Source organism: Anabrus simplex, chromosome X (genome assembly GCF_040414725.1).
Source record: "Anabrus simplex isolate iqAnaSimp1 chromosome X, ASM4041472v1, whole genome shotgun sequence".
Classification (NCBI taxonomy): domain Eukaryota; kingdom Metazoa; phylum Arthropoda; class Insecta; order Orthoptera; family Tettigoniidae; genus Anabrus; species Anabrus simplex.
This window is the reverse complement of record NC_090279.1, coordinates 183,031,708-183,058,744: the sequence shown is the minus strand read 5'-3', so window position 1 is coordinate 183,058,744 and position 27,037 is coordinate 183,031,708. Positions and strand designations below refer to the sequence as shown.

Here is a 27,037-nt window from a genome sequence, read left to right as displayed (position 1 = left end):
AAAAAAAAAGTAAATAAATGCAATGTAAATTTTAATCTTACACCAGTTGTATAGTATTATTTGAAATAATTCCACATATTGTAGATGAGTTGACTATGTTTGTAAGTACAGGAGATATTATAAGTAGAATTTTGTAAACAATATAAATTTATTAAGGATGATCTGTTTGTTTAATAGAAAAATTGTTAGCGTAAATTGTATAATATTGTATTCTAGGAAAAAATGTCTTCTTCTCTTGTTAATTTAAAATTTAGTGCTTGACAATAATGTATTTTAGTGTACCATTTTGCCACCGAGGTAGACACCTCATTTGCAAATAAAGAGATTTTGATTTGATTTTGATTTGAACGGGTCTACGTTGGTTGTGAGTAGTACCCTTTTATGAGGAACACCATGGTTCTGCTTTACCAGTGATTAGTACTATTATGAGGGGCCCGTGGCCTGGATTTTGGACCCCTTTGGGCAACAAGCATTTCTCAGAAAATGAGGCTTTGTGAACTGGATCCACTGATTGTTTTGGATTCATGGTCTTTTTTTCATCATCATTTTAGATTCTAGTTAGTGGATACATTTTGAAGTTTTTATTTTCATTTCATTGCCATTAGGGGCCGATGACCTAGTTGTTAGGCCCCTATAAACAAGAAACATCGTCATATCTATTCGCTTACATACCGAGAAGTATACAGTGCAGTCGTGAAAATTAACTATTCCGAGGAGTAAGATTGTTACATACATTTGAATCCCTTGGTTGCTATTTATATTTATTTATTTATTTATTTATTTATTTATTTATTTATTTATTTATTTATTAATGTCTTTCTGTACATGGCGGGGCTCAGGCTATGAAGCCTGCTATTATGCCAAACCATATAATTATGCACCTGTATAAACATAATATACTGAACATTATAACTACTTAAAAAATAAGTTAATTATAATTTAAAGTTAATGTGAAATGTAATTTGTATGAAATGTAAAGCATCATAAAAATCATTTTAACATTTTAAAATTAATTTATAATAATTACTATTATTAGAGCTATATCTCGAAAAATATAAACTATAATGTTTCTAACCTTACATTGATATTTTATTCATTTAACTTAATAATCTAAAATTTAAGGGTACTTCTAAGAGTAAATCAATCTGAGTGTAGGTAAAATTTCCAGCACATTCTTCTGAATAGCTTTAGGTTGCTTATGTCTCTAATTTCAGCCGGGAGAGAATGTAAGTTCTTAGAGAAAAATGGGCTTCGAACAGAGATTAGGAGGAAACAGGATGCTTGTCTATTCATCATATTTTGGACTCACTGTGAAAAGATGACTGCTGCAACCAGAATGGCTTTTGATGCTCGATAGCGCGGGCGGCTCCATGTGACCATCTCACAGTTCTACCAGTTTCAGTTGCTTCATTTGTCACAGATTTCTAGCGGTAAATGTTGCTCGTGTAGCCTTAGCCTAAAATGCGTTCCTCCTGAGACCAGGAGTGAATTCCTTCAGGCAGCCAGGACTGAACACAGCAGGGGGTTACGAAAGTGACACGGGCCCACCTGCCAAAATAAAAATTCGGCCCCCCTCAAATACAAATACAAATAATTAGTGGGACGTTAAACCAATAACATTATTATTATTATTATTATTATTATTATTATTATTATTATTATTTCTTTCTTTCTTTCTTTCTTTCTTTCTTTCTTAATCCGTTTACCCTCTAATGTTGGTTTTCCCTCGGACTCAACGAGGGATCCGACCTCTAATGCGTCAAGGGTTGTGTGTGAATGTGAAGCATTGGGTTGGGGGATACAACTGGGAAGAAGGACCAGTACCTCGCCTAGGTGACCTCACCTGCTATGCTGAACAGGGGCCTTGTGGGGGGATGGGAAGATGGGTAGCGATAGACAAGGAAGAGGGAAGGAAGCGGCCGTGGCCGGCATTTGCATGGAGGGGAAGTGGGAAACCACGAGAAACCACTTCGAGGATGGCTGAGGTGGGAATCGAATCCCGTCTACTCACTTGACCTCCCGAGACTGAGTGAACCCCGTTCCAATCCTAGTACCACTTTTCAAATTTCGTGGTAGAGCCAGGAATCGAACCCGGGTCTCCAGGGGTGGCAGCTGATCACACTAACCACTATACCACAGAGGCGGATTATTATTATTGAGCCTCTGTGGCTCAGGTGTCAGCTCGCCGGCCTCTCACCACTGGGTTCCGTCGTTCAAATCCTGGTCACTGCATGTGAGATTTGTGCTGGACAAAGCGGAGGCGGGACAGGTTTTTCTCCGGGTACTCCGGTTTTCCCTGTCATCTTTCATTCCAGGGGCACTCTCCAATATCATTTCATTTCATCTGTCAGTCAATAATCATTGCCCCAGAGGAGTGCGACAGGCCTAAGCAGCTGGCACAATTCCTAGATGGGGGCTTCATTCCATTCCCGACCCGGTCGAATGACTGGAAAGATACTGTGGATTTTCATTATTATTATTATTATTATTATTATTATTATTATTATTATTATTATTATTATTATTGTAGCTGGTGCTGGCGCTTCGATGGAAAATATGTATTCTTACTTATATGGAAGAATTTAAAGTGAGACAGTGTAAATGAGCAAAATATGGCCATTTTCTATGTTCCAATTGGCCGCTCTACTGAAGGCTGCGACAGTCGGTGAAGACCACGTATTTGTTAATGTTAATAGTGTCTGAAAAGTGTTAACAGAGGGTGGTTGCCCGGTTGCAATTCCTCTTGAAACAATAACCAGCAGCTTACTTCGTGCCACCTAGTGTGTAACTGATCGAATATTATGCGCTGTCATCTCTTGACTCAGAAGTGCATCTATAATTGGCATGGCAGCTGCTTTGCGGTATCTGGCCTTGGGGAATATAAGGAGCATTCCAGCACATCGCGAGTGCAAAGGACGAGTTCGACAGCCGTAGTGGAAGGACGTGTTCCTCCCGCTCGCTCTCTCTCTCCTTGCCAGGCGCTCTGTACTTTCCCCGTACTAGTCAGGCAGCTGTACTTGTTAGTACATCTTCGAAAGAGCATTGTCTGAGCTGAGCACTTCTCAGTGCTCGCTCTTTCTCTTTCAGAGTTTGTTACAGGAGGACCAGGATGGACAAACAGGCGGATACGATGACGACCCAGGAACGGGCGGTGGCGATCGGGCACTTGCTCCGAGATCTCTTCACCGGCATGACACCGACACCGGAGAGCAACACGGAGCCGCAGACGCTGGAACCTGTGCCGGAGACCCCGGCACCCGAGCCGGAGCTGCCACAGGAGGACCCGGAGATCGAGGTGGAGACGGAGCCTTACAGGGACGGGTGTGACCCCCCTAACGGCTTCTTCTTCTCCGAAGGCTACACCGACCCGGCGCATGAAGCGCTGCTCGTGTACTACAGGCCGGGGCGCCCTGTAACTTCTGAACGGGGCCTCGTCCTGGACAGAATGCGGCGCCCTCGCCGAGGAGGCAGGATCATCTCGACAACCATGGCCGTCGAGAGCTTCCTACCAGGAGGCCTCATCATCAGGCATCACGACCAGGAGCGGATGCGCGACGCAGAGAGGGAGCTTTCTTCTCTGTTCCAGGTCATCCGTCTACCAGGGAGGGACGGAGTGCCAGGGATGAACACCGGCGCAGTCAGGGCCGCGACGGAGACCAGGGAGACGCCGAGGAGGCTAAGGAATAGGGCGGTTAATACCGACCTAGTCCTGGCCACCCAGCCGGCGACCAGCGACGCCACCACGGAGGTGGGGCATGACGCCCCCTGGCGTCGCGACTGTGCGACTTCTGTGGAGGAGGACGCCCCCTGGCGTTCTGAGGTTGCTGTCCAGGCCCAGCCTGACAGCACGTCTGTCGAGCTGCAGACCTCGATGTGCGCCCCACAGGACAGGGAACGCAGTCAAGCGTTAGCAGCGACCGACGCCGCCGCCAGCCAGGAGAAGGAAGAAGACGGCGACGCAGCGGAACCACCAGCTACCCTGGGGTCACCAGGCCGGGAGGAGGGCCACCAGGACGAGGCCTCTTCCCCAGCCGAGAAGCAACCCCCGGGAAGAAGAAGAAGAAGACGACGCCGCACCAGGAAGCAGAAGGCGTCGCTGGCTCATCAGGAGAGGACCGCCAAGCCGCAACCCAGGACTGCTCCCAGGACAGCAGTCAACCGAGGAGCCAATCAGGAGAGGACCTCAGCGGGTAGCGGCAGTCAGGTGAGAGTCAAACGTCCCCCTCAGCAGCTCTTGCAGTGTTTCCGCTGTCTGAGGTGGGGCCACCGTCAAGTTAGCTGTGGACTCCAAGTGAAGTGCAACCGCTGTGGTGGTGATCACCACTACACGGCCTGCGCAACACTTAAGGAGGCGCCGGTGTGCGCCAATTGCGCGGGGGGCCACCCGGCCTCCCACCGCAGTTGCCCAGTCTACAGGGCCATGGCGCGGGCAGAGAGGAGGGAGGCCCGGCGTCATGACCCACCCCATTCCAGGAGGCCCCCGCCTCGGCGGGCTTGGCCTCATTCTCCGGGATCGGAGACTGGGTACGAGGTACCCCAAGGAGGTGGAGTCGTGCGACAGGCCCTAGTGGTACTTGACGTATGGCTCCGCAGCCGGCAAGGACCGCGCTAGTCCCAGCAGTGCCCAGACGGACTGATCCCCAGGCGATGGAATGGCGAGGAATTGGTTTATGTTTTGTGCATGTTACCTGTTCCTAACTAACACAACCTCTGGTCTTTTTCCAGCCCACATCCTTGCATGTGCTATCACAAGATGTCAGGTTTTACATGTAGGCTCTTTCTTCTTTCTGCCTATGTGGTTTTTCCCTGACCCTTCAATACCATACCTTAACACTATCCAACCAACACAAACTTTGCCGTGGTAGCGAGTCTGACTCGGAAACCGGCAGATACTCCTTGTATCACTTCCCACTCTTCCCTGCTATCTCTTTCTTCTTCTTAGAAATAATAGCATGTCGGAGGCCATGTAGATTGAGTCGTTGGTCACGCGGGGGGAGCGGGCTTCGGGGGCCCCCCCGAAGAAAAAAAAAAATGTATACAAAAAAAAAAAAAAAAAAATCGCGAGTGCAGTAGCGAGTAAGTTTCCATCTGGTATACAGCATGGAGCGTTGGTCAGGTCGTGTAGCTTTAGTGACAGGTGCTAGTGCTGGTATAGGAGCAGCTGTAGTCTACCAGTTACAAGACCACGGAGTTCATGTCGTAGCTGTGGCTCGGAGAGTGGACAAGATAGAGGTGAGTGGGGATATAGAATATCGTAGCTATAAAATTGTTTCATCCCATAGGCTTCCGTAGTTTAATGCTGCCATTCTTGAAACAATTTCATTTATTATCATGTAACTAATCCATCCATCCATAAATAATTAAGTAAATAAATAAATATTGATCTGCATTTAGGGCAGTCGCCCAGGTGGCAGATTCCCTATCTGTTGTTTTCCTAGCCTTTTCTTAAATGATTTCAAAGAAATTGGAAATTTATTGAACGGTATTTAAATGCAGATCAGTATTGATTGATTGACTGATTGATTGAATCTTAGTCTAGTGCGAATTGATCTCAGATTAACGTTTATACAACAAAAAATTCCGAGTTTAGCGTGAACTGAGATCAGTTTCGTCTCTGGTCTAAGATGAAATGTTTTATACAACCGGCTCTTAGTGTATCTTTGTCAAGTTGTGCCTCTGTTTGTCGCTTCCTGGCTCTTTGCATTTCAGTAGTTTTTGCACTGTTAGTCGTTTTTATTTGATCTCTTTCTTCTGACATGAAGACCAAGTATCAGGTTAATATTCATAAAGTACGCACAGATTAACAAAGACTGTAAAAAATTGCCGTGAATTGTTGGAATTTTTTGCACACAACCGCCTCTGATATTTTTCACTGTCTCGGAAAAAATGTGAGCAACGCAAAGTTTGTAAATCATGTTGTAAATGAATTATTTGATAAACAGTTTTAATTTAAATCCAACCGTAAAACAGGTTCATGGTAAGTTATTCCAATCCCTAACTCCCCATCCTATAAACGAATATTTGCCCCGATTCGTCCTCTTGAATTCCAACTTTATCTTCATACTGTGATATTTCCTACTTTTAAAGACGCAACTCAAACTTATTCGTCTACTAATGTCATTTCACGCCATCTCTTTGCTGACATTACCGGTAGATGTCAGAGTTATGGGCTGTTGCACGGCCAACTCGAAATTCCGGCCTGCTACACATGACAGTTCCATAGTGATGACGTCAGTCTTTTAGCGCAGCGATGCGAAGGCAATGAGCCTTGTTTACATGGTGGTTTCGTAGCACGTTGTTGTTATTTCAACGTTATTAGTGGTGTTTGTTATGTTTAAAGGTGATGACTGTATGAAAACGCATCAGTAAAGGATGTATTTTCAGCAATAGTATATGTTAAATACTGTAGCATTCTAATTTGAGCAGCCTGATCTTGGGAAGTATTGCTAGGTTATGTGATAGGTTAGGTGAACCCACTGAGCTATTATGAATTGTCTGAAGTACTCTAAAGTTTATCATGATCATTATAATAATGTGTGAATGTATTGTGCCTGGATGTACATCCAATTACCGTTCAAATAAGGAGGTGGCTATCTCAACATTTGTGTTTCCTAGCGATAAGAAAAAGCAAGCTAATTGGATTCATGCTATACCCCGAATTAATTTTGAACCCAATAAATATGCTTGTGTCTGTATTAAACATTTTTTTTCCGAAAATCACATAATTCGAGTTGATACTGCAAAACGACCAGATGGTTCCGTTTTACGTGCGCCTAGGGTAAAGCCAAAATTAACTGACGATGCTGTGCCAACTATATTTCCTGGGCAGCCTCATATATGTCTCAACCAATACCTTCCAAACGAAAAGCACCAGAAGAAAGGAGAGATGAACTAAACTTAAAGACATGGTGTGAAGGAGACAAGATATCAAATTATGAGGACTTGTTGGGCAAGTTAACAACCCTAAATGTACTTGAATTCTATCAAAATTGATGTTGATAAAGTTTTGTTTTACATGCTTCAAACCAGAGACATTCTGACTGTCGAGATATCTGTTACAATTTTCAATGTGCCAGTTTGCTTAAATGGTTGCAAGATACCTTCTAAAAAATAGAGCTGGATTTTAGGAGATAGTCTGCTGTGTACCACATATTCAGCACTTGAGTGTTTACTGAGTCATTTGAAAGCTTTTAGTAATTCGTCTACATCAGGGGATACAGTTAACAAGTTAAAAAAATATGTGATTAACTCTCGATGACTGTATTAATGAGTTAATGAATTGCATTTGGCGATCACTAAATCAAGGGAATTAGAAATTGATTTCAGTACTGCATCAGTATTGTTTTACATAGCAGGGTACATTTCACACTGTTTATTAAGAAATGTGAAAGGATGTGCTGATTGTAAAATACGCATTGCTTTGGACAAAGAATTGTCAACAGTAAGACTGAATGGTGAAACAAATTCATACTTGCTAAAGCTGTGCAGAGGGCGGGGGGGTTGAAACAGCCTAGAGATTTTGTTTTTCAAATTGCTGTGGAGGGCTGCATTTTTTTCAGACCTTGATATCTGATTTTGAAGATTCCTTTTTGTACACTGGAAGTTACAGGGAAGTTTTTACAGACCTTTTGAAATTAAAGTTGAAGAAACTGGTAAATACTGTGATAAGAGAGAGAGAGAGAGAGAGAGAGAGAGAGAGAGAGTGTGTGTGTTCATTAGTATTGTGTCCAAGATCTGCCACATTTTGGGAAATATTTTTAGTAACAATTACTCAAAAATAACTAACAACACTGTGCACACAAACAAGCATAAAACAATGACATTTTAGAGACGATAGTTCGCCTAGTGAGCAGTAAATGATTTGTTATGGAGGGCTACATGTTAATTCAATTTTTTCATAATGGAAGTTGAAACCTAGTAATTTCTGTGACAAGTGTGGGTGTGAGCTGCAGAGTTAATGAGTGTTGTGACCAAGATCTGTCATATCATGGCAAATATTTTTCCTAATTGTCATTCATAAACAAATAATTCATTAATAACTCTATGTGCTCAAAAAAAGTGTAATATAACAGCATTTTAGAGACAGCAACAGTTTGCTTAGTGACCATCATACTACTGTCCGGTTCCATGGCTAAATGGTTAGCGTGCTGGCCTTTGGTCACAGGGGTCCCGGGTTCGATTCCCGGCAGGGTCGCGAATTTTAACCATCATTAGTTAATTTCGCTGGCACGGTGGCTGGGTGTATGTGTCGTCTTCATCAATATTTCATCCTCATCACCACGCGCAGGTCGCCTACGGGAGTCAAGTCAAAAGACCTGCAACTGGCGAGCCGAACTTGTCCTCGGACACTCCTGGCACTAAAAGCCATACGCCATTTCATTTCATCATACTACTTTTCAAATTGTGGAAAGCTATACATTAACTGAGACCTTGATATCTGATTCAGAGATGTAGTTTTATACAGTGGAAATAGTAGGGATGTTTTTTTCTATGTTTCCATAATGAAAGTTGAAAAACCTGCGACAAGTGTGGGTGTGTGCTGCTGAGTTAATGAGTGTTGTGACCAAGATCTGTCATATTTTGGACAATACGTTTTTTAACTTATTCATGTGCCCAGAAAAGCATAAAATAATGACATTGTTTTGAGAGAAAACCATTCGCTTAGTCACCATCATCGTACAGTCCAGGTTAGTAGCCTTCAGTCGAACATTTTACAATATGTAATATATTACCTTGAGTGCACATATTAGTGTATTCGTATGTATTCTTTTGATAGTGTTTCTTCGATGTTATGTGTTTATGGGCTTATTATTGCATTTTCTTTGTCACATTATGATAAAAGGTATTGCACCCAATTAATTGAGCCTAATTACATCATATCAACATATTGCTACTGATATTGAAAATGTAATTTTTCCACACAGTGGAGAATATGTTCTCACACTCTGGCAGGAAGCAGAAAAATCACAATAGATGTTTAAGCCGGCCAGAGCACTTCGGAGCACGGTTTGTTTTGGTGCAATAAAGCAATTATCTTCACACAAAGAGGGAGAAGACGCGTTGGTACTTTGAAATTGAGGTCAAGGAGTGGTAGTTTTCCATCTGAAGACAAGAAAGAGCTTCCAACCACCCCACGAAAGTGAACTAGGAACAGTCCAATGTTACCCGCTTGAAACCGGTCAACCAATCAGGGAGCTGAATTTGTATTATTCAAATGTAGCGCTTCCTCGTATTTGTTTTCTTCATAGAATCGGACAGTAATTGAATACTTGTTTATCAGAGTGACACTTTAGGTTGGGGATCATAGTGTATGTCTATGCTAAATCCTGTTAATATGCAGTAAATATTAAGTTAGCAGAAGTTATGTCTGGGAACGAGAGTACCTGAAGTTCGCGCCGGAACCGTACGACAGCCGGCGGTGCGACAAAAGAAATATTCCCACCAACGCCACCTACACTGTGCATAATTGTACGATTAATTCGATGATCACAGGGTAGTGATGGAACCACCAGCAGTTTAAGTATGAATTTAGATGATAAGGACAGTCCGCATCGAGCTGCGTGTATTAAAGGACGCTCTGGAAATTCTGAAAATATCAGTCCGCCAGAAATCGAAGCAGGTCTCTGCCGCCAAGAGGAAGGGACACTTGTTCACCAAGGATCGTACAGACCAGACGTGTCAGCGAATTTCTCTCTTTTGAACATTGGGCGACATTTGTGAAATGTAAACTTTAAGGCAACTGAGCCAAGCATTCAAAGACACCGTCTTGTATTAGAACGAGTAATTGCAGTCAGAGTTATAGAGATATTCTATTTGAGTGATAAGCCAATTAGTCACTAATTTTATTTGCCATATATTACTTTGTAATATTTTGAGAGTAATGGGTAAACAAAGGAACTTCTTTCGTACAAGTATAGGCTGTACGGGAAGTGTTACTAGCAGGAGCCATTAAGAAATAACAGTAGTGGTAGAGTCAATGGATGGATAATTCCACAGGTCATTGACAACTAGTAGGACAACAAACTTGCTGCAGAGGGATTATCGCCGGCCGCAGTCCAGTGTGTAAATAACTTTCACTCAGGGAGCGAGGGCCACACTCACACAATCGTCTCGCAGGAATGTCCAGAGAAGCGGGCGTGGTGTTAAAAAAAGAAGTGAATTTTTTATATGTGTTTTCAGTCAGTGTATTTAATTATTAGTATTTAAGCCGCTGAAGTTGCAAGAAAAGTGTCGTGTGCCCAAGGAAATTGATACCATGGAGGTATACATCAATTTTGTGAAGATGTGCATTATGTATTGCAACATGTTCTAACTTCAACCAGATGGATGCCCCTGTGGGGTGAAGCTTAATGGCAGAATGTGAGTAACAATAATCTTATGTAATCTTTCACTGATTGTACTATTTCTTTAGGCGTTACGCGAGCTGCTAAGTAGATGTTTAGGTATTGTAATTTCTTATTCTTGGTGTAGCACAGAGGAGAGGTAAAAATGCTGATTTATGCACGTAGTTTGTGTTTAATTTCAATTATCTTGTTCTTATTATTATTATTAATTTTTTTGTCGATGTTATTGTCGGATTGGACCGAATTAGTTTAAATGCTTAGGCCTACATTTGAACTAGATTTGAGGTCAATATTATGCTTATTGGCAGTGGCAGAGTATGATATTTGATTCGCTAAGTCACCCGACGGAAGTTTTCTTTGACATTAAAGTAGACTCATTTTTTTTGTTATGGGTATTTTGCTACCATTTTAATTAGTTGATTCTAAATTTCTCCTGAATGCTGATTACATGGACAGGAGGAGTTTGATTTGCTTAGTTAACTGTTCAGATTTGATTTTGAGAATGTAATTGAATTTTATTGTAGTCTGATAGAGGCATTAATTTGGGAAGTGATCATTGGAAGATTAATCGTGGTGAATTTAGGCCCACGCGTCAAAATATGTTATGTCATTAGGCCCAGACGACAGTATATGTGCGTTAAGATAATTATGTGATGATGGATAAGCCACTACGGGCAATTATCTCAGTATGTGAGAAATGAGGGAATGATAATGAGGCGATGAGCCGGATAAATATCATGGTCAGCCGAGGAGCTGAGAGTTAGTAGTCAAGCCATTGAGCTTAATACACGGAGCGATATGCAAGCTCTGACAGCTTGATATCACAATGTGTATATATGTGCCGGCAATGTGAAGCCGAGGTATGAAAATGAGCGGGAGGACCAGATGCCCCGTGAAATGAAAATGAATTTGTTATATCTATTATCACGACGAATTTATAAATGTGGCGACATGGCATAGCATATTGCACTCGATAAGTATAGGTAAAGATAGCAGGTTAAGTCTGCAATAGTACTCATGAGGATAGTTAAATCCCATTTTATATGCCAACATCGCATTATAATATGTGTTTTGAACATTGGTTTTAAATAGGAGTTTGTGGAATCTCATTTTTCGTAATGTGGTTGTGAGTTGATTTTGAGTTGATTTAATTTTAATTACTCCTTGTTTTTTTTTTTTTGTAATGAATAGAGTAGGGGAGCCATGAAACTAATTATTGGACATGGTGAATCAATATTCTTAACCAGAGAATTGAAATTGCAGGACTCTGGGCAAGATAACATGTTTGTCGGTGACGATGCAATCTACATCATATTATGTTAAATTCATTTACGATTATGAGTGCGTGCATGAATAAGCAGCGGTATAAGAAATGTAAATATCACGTGGACTCGTACGTTGATCATCTCTCAACCCTGACGAGTATATTTTATTGATGTGTAAGCTAGATTATTCTCTGTGACTACAAGGTAATATTATTAGTTTACGTAATTTTAAGTCCATTAGTGTGATAGGTGATTTGTTCACTCATTTGTAAATAGTACGGCAGTTCGTGTAACATAAGTACAGGATGTGTTAGGTTCGTGTTATTACGTCACGAAACACGACACAACAGATTTGTAGGACTTACTGAACGAATGTTTGTCGTAAATTAAATTGTATTTTATTAGGAAGCGATGTAATAGATTTTGATGATTAATTGCCATAAATTGGTCCGGATAGTAATACTTGCCTTGATGCACAAATTTTGCATGTTCTTCAGTATGTTAAAAGATGAGGTTTTATCTTTTTAAAGTTCAGTAAGATCCAGGGTTTAGAAATTAAATTTGCAGAGTTCATAAGTATGATTACGTCACGCTGCACAGCGGTTTATTTGTGTTACATCTATCCTCAGGTTTTTCAAGGAGTATATTTAATGTTAAATAATTGACATAGAGTTTGGAGATTGTACTCCTAGGAATGTTGGAATGTTCTAGATTACATGCAAGCTTAACTATAATGCATAATACGTTAGTAAAGTTCTTGTTTATTACACTATGATATCTATCGTAAACACAACATATTATATCGATCTAGTTGAATCAGTAAATGACATTTTATTGTGATATTATTGTTAAACGCACTATTTTGGTGTGCTTGAGGTTGCATTTTGGTCAACGACTCATATCACTTATATTTGTTGACAATTTTATTTGGATCATTTTCAATTAATTATTCTATTAATCAATTAATTTATTGATCACATTCAGATTAGTCATGATTAATTGCAGGTATTCTTATATTGCATTTTCAACAGTGACACTAAACTTGATTGGAGCTTTGATTCAAGCCTTGTGCATACTTACTAAATTCTTGCTTTGTCAATAAAGTTTATTTATTACATAATCAGTCCGTGTCATGGTGGTTATTTTAGACTATTTGCTGGTAATCCTTAGTTAGACAACCCCTATGCACCAACCCACAGGCGACCAGGAACTGAGCACACCCGAGAAGGAATCTCTACGATGCGGTAAGTATATTTTTTCTAGCAGCCGGAGACAGCATATATCAAGAGGAACCGCAGCTCTACCGACAAAGGGTGCATGGGGATGGATGAGTTTATATAAAAAATGGCGCCCAACGTGGGGCTCGATTATCGCCTTATGATGGTAAGAATGGTTAGGTCGTGACAGACGGACAATTTAGAACATTCCAAGGGTAAATTAGTAGTTATAAACACTGTGCAGTTGTGTGATTGTATAATGGTAGTCATGTGATAAAGTAACGTTGTTTATCCCATTGTAAGGATAAGTAAGGAAATGTTGTGTTGTGTTGTAAATAGCTATTAAGTTTCGCCCTAGCAAAAGGGGGGTCCAGTATTTTGAATATTTGTTTACGATGGTGGTAACTGATGAGCAGTGGGAACAGCTAATCACGGGCATTAATATGCTAAATGGTAAAGTGGACGCGGTCCAGAGTGAAATGAAGGCGGATCAGAACACACTCACGGAGAACTTAAATAAATCATTGGAAGAGACACAGAACACTTTGACTCTAAATTTAAATAAACAATTGGAGGACACACAGAACACTTTAACCCAGAACTTGAGTAAACAGTTAAATGTTATTCAAACAGAGTTTTCACGTAACCAGGAGGAGCTGCGTAGGGAACTGTCTGAAAATCAGGAAAAGCTACTGGAACAGTGTGATAAAAATAGGAAAGAAACCAAGCAGGAGCTTAGTAATTTGGCTCATGCACATAAACAACTTATCAAACAGCTAGGGGATGTAACGTTGTCACTAAGTAGCAAAATAGATGACACTAAGAAACAGGTCGAGGAACAGTGTAAAAAAATGGCCGAACATATTCTTATGGTCCAAGACCAAATGAATGTATTAGAGGAAGACACGCAAAAGAATCTGACCTCAATAGCTAACGAAGTTCACGAAGGGCTAGAGAAGTTCGACCAAGGATTAAGAGTTATGGAGGAGGCTAGAATCGCGAACAAGGAAGACGTGACTAAACAACTCGTAGGAATGAGAGAGGAAATTACTGCTTGGCAGACTGAAATGGCCAGTACCATTGATAAGGAGCTTAAAATTAGTGACGAGTTAATGCGTGACGAAGTACGAGAGGTTGTCAATGGTGAAATCAATGACCTGCAAACTCAGACGGAAAATCTGGCAACATTGGTTAAGTTTATGTCAGAAGAGCAGGCTATTCTAAAGGCTGGTATGCGGAAGGACGGGCCAGCATTTCAACAACCAGCACCTGTTGTTACACCTCAGGTAACAGAAAGGATTAGTGTCGACCCGAGCACTCAGCCAGTTCGTAAAGAGAATGTTCAAACAATTGTAGCGCACTCAAACCTCGTCAATATATTAAAATTGAGCGACGAGCAACCACGGAAGTTTAACGGTACTAATTCCGTGACCCCTAAAATGTTCCTTAGAGATCTGAAGGCTTATTTTCAGGAAATGCAGATTCCGGAGGAAAAGAAATTAAGAATAACTGAGAAATATTTAGAGTCGAGTCCTAAGACATGGTTCATAGGCTTTCGCACTTCATTTAGTACATTTGAAGATTTTGAGAGGGCATTTCTCAATCGTTTTTGGAACTTAGGGACACAACAGGGTTTACGGTTAGAACTTTACTCCAAAAAGTATACGAGCACTCAGCCTACGCAATTTAGTAGGTACTTCCTAGATCAGTTGGTTAAATTGCAGGAGCTAGACAATCCTCCATCTCAGAGTGAGCTTGTCCAAGTGCTCATTAAGCAATTTCCAGTCGAGGTTCAGAGGATGTTAATTACCTCGAAAGTTCAAACCCCGGAGGACGCAGAAGAGATTTTACGCCAGTTAGACGCCACAACCAGTGTAAATTCACCTAGGCCAACACGGAACCTCGAGCATAAAGTGTTTGTAGTCGAAAACGTGGAAACCAATAGTCACCAGGACAGGATTAGCCCGAATACAGGAGCAATACCACGCAGGAAGCCCGATAATAGGGAACAGCTTAACAATGCAGAATTCCGTAACGAGAGGCCAGTGCGGAATAATTATGAATATAATAGGAGTTACCCTAGACAAGACCTCAGACGTGACAGGAATAGGTACGGATATCGGAACCGTGACCGTCCTTACCAACGGTGGTACGGTAGAAATCAACAGCAACAATCGTACAGATATCGTAACAGAGAACCGGATCATCGTGACAGGGAGAATAAACGGTATGTCCAAGATTTGAACTCAGAACGTCAAGAAAGGGAACGTTGGCGAGAGGTCATTAATCAAACGGACCTCAATCCGGACATAGTAGGCGCAGAAAGTATAGAGTATCAGAGAACGCGCAACCAAGCTGACCGCAGGCAGCAGTCTTTGAACCCGGAAGCCCAGCCATACTCACAGAATGGCCACGGGCAGCAAAAAAAAAAACGCCAATGTAATATCAATGTCTCCATCCGACCGGAACGAGCTTGTGCTAATGGCCGACAACTCGAGTGATTGGGTTGTAGCGCAGGTGGATTCCTGGGTCGTGCAGCCACAAGATCTTTTGGAAGATCCTATAATAAGAGAGGCCAAACAGATACCGAAATTGCCGGTCATAAACGTTAAGTTGTATGGCACAAATATTAGAGCTCTCACAGACACAGGAGCGTCGATAAGTATTATATCCAGAGCACTGTATGAAGATATAAAAGAACGTCACAAACTTCCCGAGATTCCTGTATCTTCTGTCAAAATAAGAGGGATTATTCCGGAAAAAACGACAGTATGCAAATCCCAAACATTGTTGGAAATGCAAATCGGAAACTCTATTTTTATGCACCCATTTGTGATTATGTCGAAGGTCAACCACAACCTAATTCTAGGAGCTGACTTTTTGAGGGCCACTAATGCTGTGATTGACCTGGCCAACAACCAAGTCAAATTCCGAAAACCGGAAGGGGATGATCATGTTTGTCTAAACCCCGAAATAAATTGTAAAACGGATGTGAGTGTGAATAACCAGGAAGAACCCATTAACGAGGATATTGCGAAAATTTTAGACAATGAGAGCATATTTGCCAATATTTTCAGTGCTGAAATGGACGAGGATATTGAGAGTTTAATATCAAGCAAGGTGGCCGAATTTAATGGAACCAAAGAGCAAAAGGATAAGCTACGAGCTCTGTTGGTGAAGTATAAGACTGTTTTTGACTCGAAGGTTGGTCTGATCCCTAATTTCAAGTACGCATTAAATGTCACAGATTGGCGTCCATATAAATGTAAGCCATATCCTATTCCAGAAAAGCATTACTCGGAAGTGAAACGCGTCATTAAGGAAATGGAAGAGAACGGAATTATATCAAAAAGGGTCACCCCTTTTCTAAATAATTTAGTGATTGTAGTCAAAACAGACGGATCGCTCCGCATTTGTGTTGATGCGAGAATGGTCAATCAGAAACTAATACCAGAATACGATCAAATACCATCTGTCAAGGACGTCATTAGGAGGTTCAATGGCATGAGCATGTTTACCGGAGTTGATCTTACTAGTTCATTCCACCATATCCAGCTGGAGGAAAAATCCCGATTGTTAACAGGATTCCTATTTGACCAGCACACTTATACCTACAATAGACTCGCATTTGGTATACGCAACAGTACGGCAGCTCTTCTCCGTGCACTAGATAGAAATCTTACGGACGAAGTTAAGGAGGTGACGACCCGTTTTATTGATGATATTATTATTCCTAGTAGAAATTTCGAGGAAAATTTAGAATATGTGGAGAAGTTACTTAAAAATTTGATGGACACAGGCTTTAAGGTTAACTTAAAGAAATCCCATTTCTGCCAATCAGAGATTCTATTTTTAGGACATGTGATTGATGGCCAGGGAATACGCCCCAACCCTGTAAAGATAGAAGCTATCCAGAACTTTCCGAGGCCAAGAAGAGTTAAGAACATACGACAATTCTTGGGTCTCTGTAATTTCTTTTCGGACCATTGTATGAACTATACTGAGGTAGTGGCATCACTGCAAGATATGCTCCACAAAAATAACAAATGGAAGTGGACGAAAGAGACAGAAATGGCATTTCAGCGGACGAAAGAATTGTTAGCACGAAGTATTAAATTGTCATACCCGGATTTCGAACAACCGTTTGTGCTACAAACTGACGCATCCAACGTTGGAATTGGAGCAATTTTATATCAAGAGGATGATAAACCGCCTCACTTAAAGAAATTCATATCATTTTATAGCCGTAAGCTGAGGAAGCATGAAGTTAACTACAGTACTACCGAACTGGAAATGCTAGCGATAGTACAGGCCTTACAACACTGGCACAAGGTCATTTATGGTTTTCCAGTAAAGATTCGGACCGACCATAAAGCCTTGACATTTATGCTAAAAACAGCAATTTCTAGTCCACGAGTGTCACGCTGGTCGCTGTATGTACAGCAATTTAATTTTACAATTGAACATTGCCCTGGCAAGGATAACATTGTAGCTGACATTTTAAGTAGGAACCCCAGCGAGCCACTTGAACATGTAAATTATGTCGATTTAGTACCGGATGATCATGAAGTCTTACGACACCTAAGTCAATTACATCAATTTCAACAGGCAGATAACTCTTTGAGCAAGCTGATCGACTTTTTCCAGAACAGAATTCAGCAGGGAGATCCAAACTACCGGGACATCCAGAAGCAAGCTGAGGAATATTTATTCATTAATAATTTGCTCGTTAAATATGTTGATAGAGATCACACAAAATTGAGAGTGGTAATACCATCTCAACTTCAAAACGAAATTATCTGGCATGTACACCGAATTACCGGACATGGCGGTATCGACAAAGTAGTTGCCACTATTCAAGAAAGTTTTACTTGGAGAAATTTAAGAGAGTCAGTGAGGGACACTGTTGTGACTTGTGACACATGCCAGCGAGTAAAAGCGAACCCTTATCTCATTAAACAAGAACCTATCCCTATATTGCCTACAGAACCTAAAAAGCTGTTCTCAATGGATATTTTCGGCCCTATTCCGAAGTCAACCCGTGGGAACCGTTTTGTTTTAGTGACCATGGATGTATTTTCGAAATACACGACTCTATATCCGATCCAAAAGGCTAACACTAAGCTTGTACTAAGATGTCTTACCAGAAACATTATACCGAACATGGGTAAGCCACAAAGTTTGCTAACTGATCATGGAACTCAGTTCACATCAGCTCAATTCAGAGATGCTTTACAGGAGCTCGAAATTAAGCATGTCATGAGCTCAATTCGTAATCCTCAAAGTAATCCTTCGGAAAGAATAATGAAGGTCATCTCTAAATTTTGTAGAATTTACATACCGAATCAACACAGTAAATGGGTTCAATTGCTACCAGTCATCATGGACTGTATAAACCATACTATCCACGAAGCTACGGGATTTATACCCTCAGTCACCCATTTAAATGAATACCCTATTCGACCGTGGACAGCAATTATTAATTGCCCAGCGGATGCTAGGCCAGCTCCTGACGTATGTGTAAGGAGGGTTGCCGAACACTTGCAGCAACAGGCGCAACGTCGACAAAGAAGATTAAGAGGGAAGAGATTCCATCGCCCACTTAGAGTAGGTGAATACGTTCTTTTACGTCGTCCAGTCTCATCTGCACCGGAGGCGAAATTTTATGCTAAATTCGCACCATTATATGTGGGACCGTATAGAATAACCGAATCACTTCACAATAACGCATACAGGATAATCAGCCTAGATGGTCAAGAGGAGATGACTTTTAATGCCCGAAGCTTAAAGTTGTATCGACCACCACCTGGAGGAATTCCACAAGTGAACCTGGTAGAATATTCACAGAGTGAAGAGGAGGAGGACTCATCTACGGAAGAGGAGATGACGGCTGACGAAGATTGGCCCATGGAAGAGGATGATGACGAAATTTCTGCAGTGGAGGAAGAAGAAGAAGAAGATGAAGATGAGGACCAATTCAACCTGAGCTGTGATGAGGAAGAAATGTCACCGAATGACGGAGACCTACCAATCACGGAATCCGGAGAGAAGCGAGAAGAAGATGGACGTGATGATTGCCCAGAATGTCTGCAAGAGGCCACGGAGCTGAGAGAAATCATGGAGACAATTATCGCCGAGTTACAGGAGGAACGTAGACAACTAGAAGAAGAAAATTTGCAACTACGAAGAGAATTCACTAACTAAGCGAGGTACAGAGCTGAGGCTCAATTATGGTTGCAGTTTAGTAACCAAGTTGAGATTGAATGACATAGATCTAGAAATCTTCCTCTTGTTCTTTCGGAACATTTCTATTTTTAGTAAGGGAGGAGTTGCACCCAATTAATTGAGCCTAATTACATCATATCAACATATTGCTACTGATATTGAAAATGTAATTTTTCCACACAGTGGAGAATATGTTCTCACACTCTGGCAGGAAGCAGAAAAATCACAATAGATGTTTAAGCCGGCCAGAGCACTTCGGAGCACGGTTTGTTTTGGTGCAATAAAGCAATTATCTTCACACAAAGAGGGAGAAGACGCGTTGGTACTTTGAAATTGAGGTCAAGGAGTGGTAGTTTTCCATCTGAAGACAAGAAAGAGCTTCCAACCACCCCACGAAAGTGAACTAGGAACAGTCCAATGTTACCCGCTTGAAACCGGTCAACCAATCAGGGAGCTGAATTTGTATTATTCAAATGTAGCGCTTCCTCGTATTTGTTTTCTTCATAGAATCGGACAGTAATTGAATACTTGTTTATCAGAGTGACACTTTAGGTTGGGGATCATAGTGTATGTCTATGCTAAATCCTGTTAATATGCAGTAAATATTAAGTTAGCAGAAGTTATGTCTGGGAACGAGAGTACCTGAAGTTCGCGCCGGAACCGTACGACAGCCGGCGGTGCGACAAAAGAAATATTCCCACCAACGCCACCTACACTGTGCATAATTGTACGATTAATTCGATGATCACAGGGTAGTGATGGAACCACCAGCAGTTTAAGTATGAATTTAGATGATAAGGACAGTCCGCATCGAGCTGCGTGTATTAAAGGACGCTCTGGAAATTCTGAAAATATCAGTCCGCCAGAAATCGAAGCAGGTCTCTGCCGCCAAGAGGAAGGGACACTTGTTCACCAAGGATCGTACAGACCAGACGTGTCAGCGAATTTCTCTCTTTTGAACATTGGGCGACATTTGTGAAATGTAAACTTTAAGGCAACTGAGCCAAGCATTCAAAGACACCGTCTTGTATTAGAACGAGTAATTGCAGTCAGAGTTATAGAGATATTCTATTTGAGTGATAAGCCAATTAGTCACTAATTTTATTTGCCATATATTACTTTGTAATATTTTGAGAGTAATGGGTAAACAAAGGAACTTCTTTCGTACAAGTATAGGCTGTACGGGAAGTGTTACTAGCAGGAGCCATTAAGAAATAACAGTAGTGGTAGAGTCAATGGATGGATAATTCCACAGGTCATTGACAACTAGTAGGACAACAAACTTGCTGCAGAGGGATTATCGCCGGCCGCAGTCCAGTGTGTAAATAACTTTCACTCAGGGAGCGAGGGCCACACTCACACAATCGTCTCGCAGGAATGTCCAGAGAAGCGGGCGTGGTGTTAAAAAAAGAAGTGAATTTTTTATATGTGTTTTCAGTCAGTGTATTTAATTATTAGTATTTAAGCCGCTGAAGTTGCAAGAAAAGTGTCGTGTGCCCAAGGAAATTGATACCATGGAGGTATACATCAATTTTGTGAAGATGTGCATTATGTATTGCAACATGTTCTAACTTCAACCAGATGGATGCCCCTGTGGGGTGAAGCTTAATGGCAGAATGTGAGTAACAATAATCTTATGTAATCTTTCACTGATTGTACTATTTCTTTAGGCGTTACGCGAGCTGCTAAGTAGATGTTTAGGTATTGTAATTTCTTATTCTTGGTGTAGCACAGAGGAGAGGTAAAAATGCTGATTTATGCACGTAGTTTGTGTTTAATTTCAATTATCTTGTTCTTATTATTATTATTAATTTTTTTGTCGATGTTATTGTCGGATTGGACCGAATTAGTTTAAATGCTTAGGCCTACATTTGAACTAGATTTGAGGTCAATATTATGCTTATTGGCAGTGGCAGAGTATGATATTTGATTCGCTAAGTCACCCGACGGAAGTTTTCTTTGACATTAAAGTAGACTCATTTTTTTTGTTATGGGTATTTTGCTACCATTTTAATTAGTTGATTCTAAATTTCTCCTGAATGCTGATTACATGGACAGGAGGAGTTTGATTTGCTTAGTTAACTGTTCAGATTTGATTTTGAGAATGTAATTGAATTTTATTGTAGTCTGATAGAGGCATTAATTTGGGAAGTGATCATTGGAAGATTAATCGTGGTGAATTTAGGCCCACGCGTCAAAATATGTTATGTCATTAGGCCCAGACGACAGTATATGTGCGTTAAGATAATTATGTGATGATGGATAAGCCACTACGGGCAATTATCTCAGTATGTGAGAAATGAGGGAATGATAATGAGGCGATGAGCCGGATAAATATCATGGTCAGCCGAGGAGCTGAGAGTTAGTAGTCAAGCCATTGAGCTTAATACACGGAGCGATATGCAAGCTCTGACAGCTTGATATCACAATGTGTATATATGTGCCGGCAATGTGAAGCCGAGGTATGAAAATGAGCGGGAGGACCAGATGCCCCGTGAAATGAAAATGAATTTGTTATATCTATTATCACGACGAATTTATAAATGTGGCGACATGGCATAGCATATTGCACTCGATAAGTATAGGTAAAGATAGCAGGTTAAGTCTGCAATAGTACTCATGAGGATAGTTAAATCCCATTTTATATGCCAACATCGCATTATAATATGTGTTTTGAACATTGGTTTTAAATAGGAGTTTGTGGAATCTCATTTTTCGTAATGTGGTTGTGAGTTGATTTTGAGTTGATTTAATTTTAATTACTCCTTGTTTTTTTTTTTTTTGTAATGAATAGAGTAGGGGAGCCATGAAACTAATTATTGGACATGGTGAATCAATATTCTTAACCAGAGAATTGAAATTGCAGGACTCTGGGCAAGATAACATGTTTGTCGGTGACGATGCAATCTACATCATATTATGTTAAATTCATTTACGATTATGAGTGCGTGCATGAATAAGCAGCGGTATAAGAAATGTAAATATCACGTGGACTCGTACGTTGATCATCTCTCAACCCTGACGAGTATATTTTATTGATGTGTAAGCTAGATTATTCTCTGTGACTACAAGGTAATATTATTAGTTTACGTAATTTTAAGTCCATTAGTGTGATAGGTGATTTGTTCACTCATTTGTAAATAGTACGGCAGTTCGTGTAACATAAGTACAGGATGTGTTAGGTTCGTGTTATTACGTCACGAAACACGACACAACAGATTTGTAGGACTTACTGAACGAATGTTTGTCGTAAATTAAATTGTATTTTATTAGGAAGCGATGTAATAGATTTTGATGATTAATTGCCATAAATTGGTCCGGATAGTAATACTTGCCTTGATGCACAAATTTTGCATGTTCTTCAGTATGTTAAAAGATGAGGTTTTATCTTTTTAAAGTTCAGTAAGATCCAGGGTTTAGAAATTAAATTTGCAGAGTTCATAAGTATGATTACGTCACGCTGCACAGCGGTTTATTTGTGTTACATCTATCCTCAGGTTTTTCAAGGAGTATATTTAATGTTAAATAATTGACATAGAGTTTGGAGATTGTACTCCTAGGAATGTTGGAATGTTCTAGATTACATGCAAGCTTAACTATAATGCATAATACGTTAGTAAAGTTCTTGTTTATTACACTATGATATCTATCGTAAACACAACATATTATATCGATCTAGTTGAATCAGTAAATGACATTTTATTGTGATATTATTGTTAAACGCACTATTTTGGTGTGCTTGAGGTTGCATTTTGGTCAACGACTCATATCACTTATATTTGTTGACAATTTTATTTGGATCATTTTCAATTAATTATTCTATTAATCAATTAATTTATTGATCACATTCAGATTAGTCATGATTAATTGCAGGTATTCTTATATTGCATTTTCAACAGTGACACTAAACTTGATTGGAGCTTTGATTCAAGCCTTGTGCATACTTACTAAATTCTTGCTTTGTCAATAAAGTTTATTTATTACATAATCAGTCCGTGTCATGGTGGTTATTTTAGACTATTTGCTGGTAATCCTTAGTTAGACAACCCCTATGCACCAACCCACAGGCGACCAGGAACTGAGCACACCCGAGAAGGAATCTCTACGATGCGGTAAGTATATTTTTTCTAGCAGCCGGAGACAGCATATATCAAGAGGAACCGCAGCTCTACCGACAAAGGGTGCAGTATCGTATCAGCTATATAGGAATTACACGCGACGACGGAGAGAGAGAGAGCACTATACGCGTGACGTCACAACTGTTGGTAGCAGGCCTCTATATATCAAGATGGCCGTGGCTGTTGTCGGTGAATTAGAGCCGTAACTTAGTATAAGATTCGCATTACATGTGTGATATGTTTGCAGTTCATTAATGGTTTTCGTGGTATCTTTTGGCGTGCTATAGCTGTACGAATTATAGAACCCTTATAGATGCATCCTTTTATCGTTTTTCCTTCATTAATTACAACTATATTACTGTCCGACTCGTTGGCTGAATGGTCAGCGTACTGGCCTTCGGTTCAGAGGGTCCCGGGTTCGATTCCCGGCCGGGTCGGGGATTTTAACCTTCATTGGTTAATTCCAATGGCCCGGGGGCTGGGTGTTTGTGCTGTCCCCAACATCCTTGCAACTCACACACCACACATAACACTATCCTCCACCACAATAACACGCAGTTACCTACACATGGCAGATGCCGCCCACCCTCATCGGAGGGTCTGCCTTACAAGGGCTGCACTCGGCTAGAAATAGCCACACGAAATTATTATTATTATTATTAACTATAATACTGTTGTATTATGTTATTCCGTCTATAAGTTGGTTCCGATCCGCTTAGTTATTTTGTAGTTTGATGATGATGATGCTTGTTGTTTAACGGGGCCTAGCATCTAGGTCATCGTTCCCTATTTATTTGTAGTTTATTCATATCATTTATATTGGCTGAGCGGAGTGGCCTTCAGTTCAACAGCAGTTAGGTCACGGCCGACTGGATCCCTCGCTGCGCTCCGCAAGAAGCTAGTTAGAGCGACGCATCAAGTCGGTCGTGGCTAGGTTTGCTAGTCTTGCAGTTCTGCCGTTGAAGGCGCAGTGTCTGGTTCCCACCGTCGGCTAACCGTATAATACTAGTAAAAATGGTTTTTCCGTCTACTCTGTAACAAAACACCAAGATTACCTTTAGTCATTTTATGGCAGCGACGAATAGTGTGGTGTTACTGTCATTACTGTGATCATTTTTGTAGGGCCAAGTCATGTAATGTACATTTCGTGTACAATATGGGAATGTGAGTAAAGTGTTTAGTCCGCCTCTGTGGTGTAGTGGTTCGTGTGATTAGCTGCCACCCCCGGAGGTCCGGGTTCGATCCCCGGCTCTGCCACGAAATTTGAAAAGTGGTACGAGGGCTGGAACGGGGTCCACTCAGCCTCGGGAGGTCAACTGAGTAGAGGTAGGTTCGATTCCCACCTCACCGAGCTCGATAGCTGCAGTCGTTTAAGTGCGGCCAGTATCCAGTATTCGGGAGATAGTAGGTTCGAACCTCACTGTCGGCAGCCCTGAAAATGGTTTTCCGTGGTTTCCCATTTTCACACCAGGCAAATGCTGGGGCTGTACCTTAATTAAGGCCACGGCCGCTTCCTTCCCACTCCTAGCCATTTCCTGTCCCATCGTCGCCATAAGACCTATCTGTGTCGGTGCGACGTAAAGCAAAAAAAAAAAAAAAAAAAGATTCCCACATCAGCCATCCTGGAAGTGGTTTTCCGTGGTTTCCCACTTCTCCTCCAGGCAAATACCGGGATGGTACCTAACTTAAGGCCACGGCCGCTTCCTTCCCTCTTTCTTGTCTATCCCTTCCAATCTTCCCATCCCCCCGCAAGGTCCCTGTTCAGAATAGCAGGTGAGGCCGCATGGGCGAGGTACTGGTCATCCTCCCCAGTTGTATCCCCACGACCCAGAGACTGAAGCTCCAGGACACTGCCCTAGAGGCGGTAGAGGTGGGATCCCTCGCTGAGTCCGAGGGAAAAGCCAACCCTGGAGGGTAAATGGATTAAGAAAGAAAGAAAGAAAGAAAGAAAGAAAGAGTAAAGTGTTTAAAATGATGCACTGTTTTGTTCCAAGATGTACTTCAAACAGCGCAAAGAGAAAAATGTGACATTCCATGTGTTTCCCACAACTTACTAGAGAAGTAAGGCAAAAAATAGGTTTTATATGTTTACCAACAAGACCGTCAAGTGTTTAGCGAGCATTTTCTTGAGTCTGATTTTAGAGTTTGTCTCACAAAGAAGAGTCGTATTCCAAATAAAATATCATGCATATTAATTTAGTGGTTACCCCACTCAAAAACAAATATGTGCCAAACGCAGAAGTAAATGTAAATGCAAGAATGTAAACACGTGTCCTCAAGTGATCCTACCCCAGATTAGATTCATCTAAACCAGAAAGAATGAAATCAATGGCAGCTTCACCTACGAAGAAACATCTCAACCTCCCATGACAAAGGCAGCAATTCTGCCATCCACCCCAATTCCAAAAGCATCCCGAAGGGCTAAATGCAGTAGAAACAGAAGGAACTCTTATCTTTCTGAGAAGTCCCGCCCCGCGGTGTAAGGGGCAACGCGTCCGCCTGTCACCCGGCGGCCCCGGATTCGATTCCCGGCCGGGTCAGGGGTTTTTAATTGTAAATGATTAATATCCCTGGCCTGGGGACTGGGTGTTTGTGTCCTCCTTAACATTCCTTTCCTCACATTCAACACTTTACACTTACAAAATACACGCAGGTTCCTCACATATGGTGCAAATAGCATTAAAAAGAATCTTACTGAGGAAGTGAATTGATAGATTTAGGAAAGTGATATAAGCTTCGACAGAATTGTAAGAATTAAAATCTGAGAAGGCGAAAACAACAAAATACAGATGAAAGTAGAAAAGTACGGAAAGAAAAACGTCAATTTTAATTAGATGGTCGCTTAAAACTTCCACACAGGAACACATTAAAAAAATACCTTAGCTACACTAATGGAGAGGATGGAATCTCTTGAAAATTTAAACGACTCTACAAAATGTTATAGACCGACAGGTACGCAATAACTATTATGTGGTTTAAACTGATTTATTTTTTTTGTAAATTTTTCCGTTCCTCATATAGCATTTTTATGAGTTTATCAGGCAATTATCAACACACAGGTGTTCTTTCCCATTTAAGAGCATTGTGTAAGTCAACCCGTAAAGATGACACCTAGCGGCGTATTTTGAAACTCGCCCGCGACCCCATCATCTGGCCAGCATTTCCAGGCCTTGTATATCACGTAGGCAACGGCACTACACATCAAATAAGTATCATCTTCTAACTAATATATACATTAGCGGGCGAGGTGGCCGTGCGGTTAGGGCCACGCAGCTGTGAGCTTGCATCCGGGAGATAGTGGGTTCGAACACCACTGTCGGGAGCCCTGAAGACGGTTTTCCGTGGTTTCCCATTTTCACACCAGGCAAATACTGGGACTGTACCTTAATGAAGGCCACGGCCGGTTCCTTCCCACTTCTAGCCCTTTCTTATCCCATCGTCGCCATAAGACCTATCTGTGTCGGTGCGACGTAAAGCGAATTGTAATATATATATATTGCTATCAATTTTCAGTGCTGTGATTACTTTTTAATATTTTGGTGCACATCTTTTGTGAGGAGAATATCGCGGTGTTGCGAGAGACTGTTTACAGCCAGGGATCCCATTAGTAATCTAAATATGTTTTTCCTGGATTTTCCCTACGTTTTCCCTGGGATATTTAAGTTTTCCCTGCATTAAATTTAATGGCGCAAGGTACATAAGAGTGACGTTCGAGTTTCTTTATCATACTCTGGAATCATCATCTTGAAATATATTTTTCCATGAACACTTACAAGAGCATAAAGAACTTCAAATAAATGTATCATAAGTCAAACAAGCTATATCTTATCATAAAGTGCCAATCTGTGAAGTGGGTTACCGGTGATCCC

At 41.1% G+C, this 27,037-nt stretch overlaps 1 protein-coding gene across 2 annotated transcripts in view; it reads left to right on the top strand.

Annotated features, from left to right (window-relative positions):
- Window positions 1-27,037, top strand: part of LOC136885920 (farnesol dehydrogenase) — an 84,683-nt gene that overhangs the window by 7,226 nt on the left and 50,420 nt on the right. Inside the window, exon 1 of one of the 2 annotated variants that reach the window (XM_067158613.2) lies at window positions 5,083-5,232. The exons of the other annotated variant lie outside the window; for it this stretch is intronic. Within the exon in view, the coding sequence (XP_067014714.2) occupies window positions 5,101-5,232 (132 nt within the window). The 5' untranslated portion in view covers window positions 5,083-5,100. Of the gene's footprint in view, window positions 1-5,082; window positions 5,233-27,037 lie in introns of those variants that run through there. 2 annotated transcript variants of the gene reach the window in all.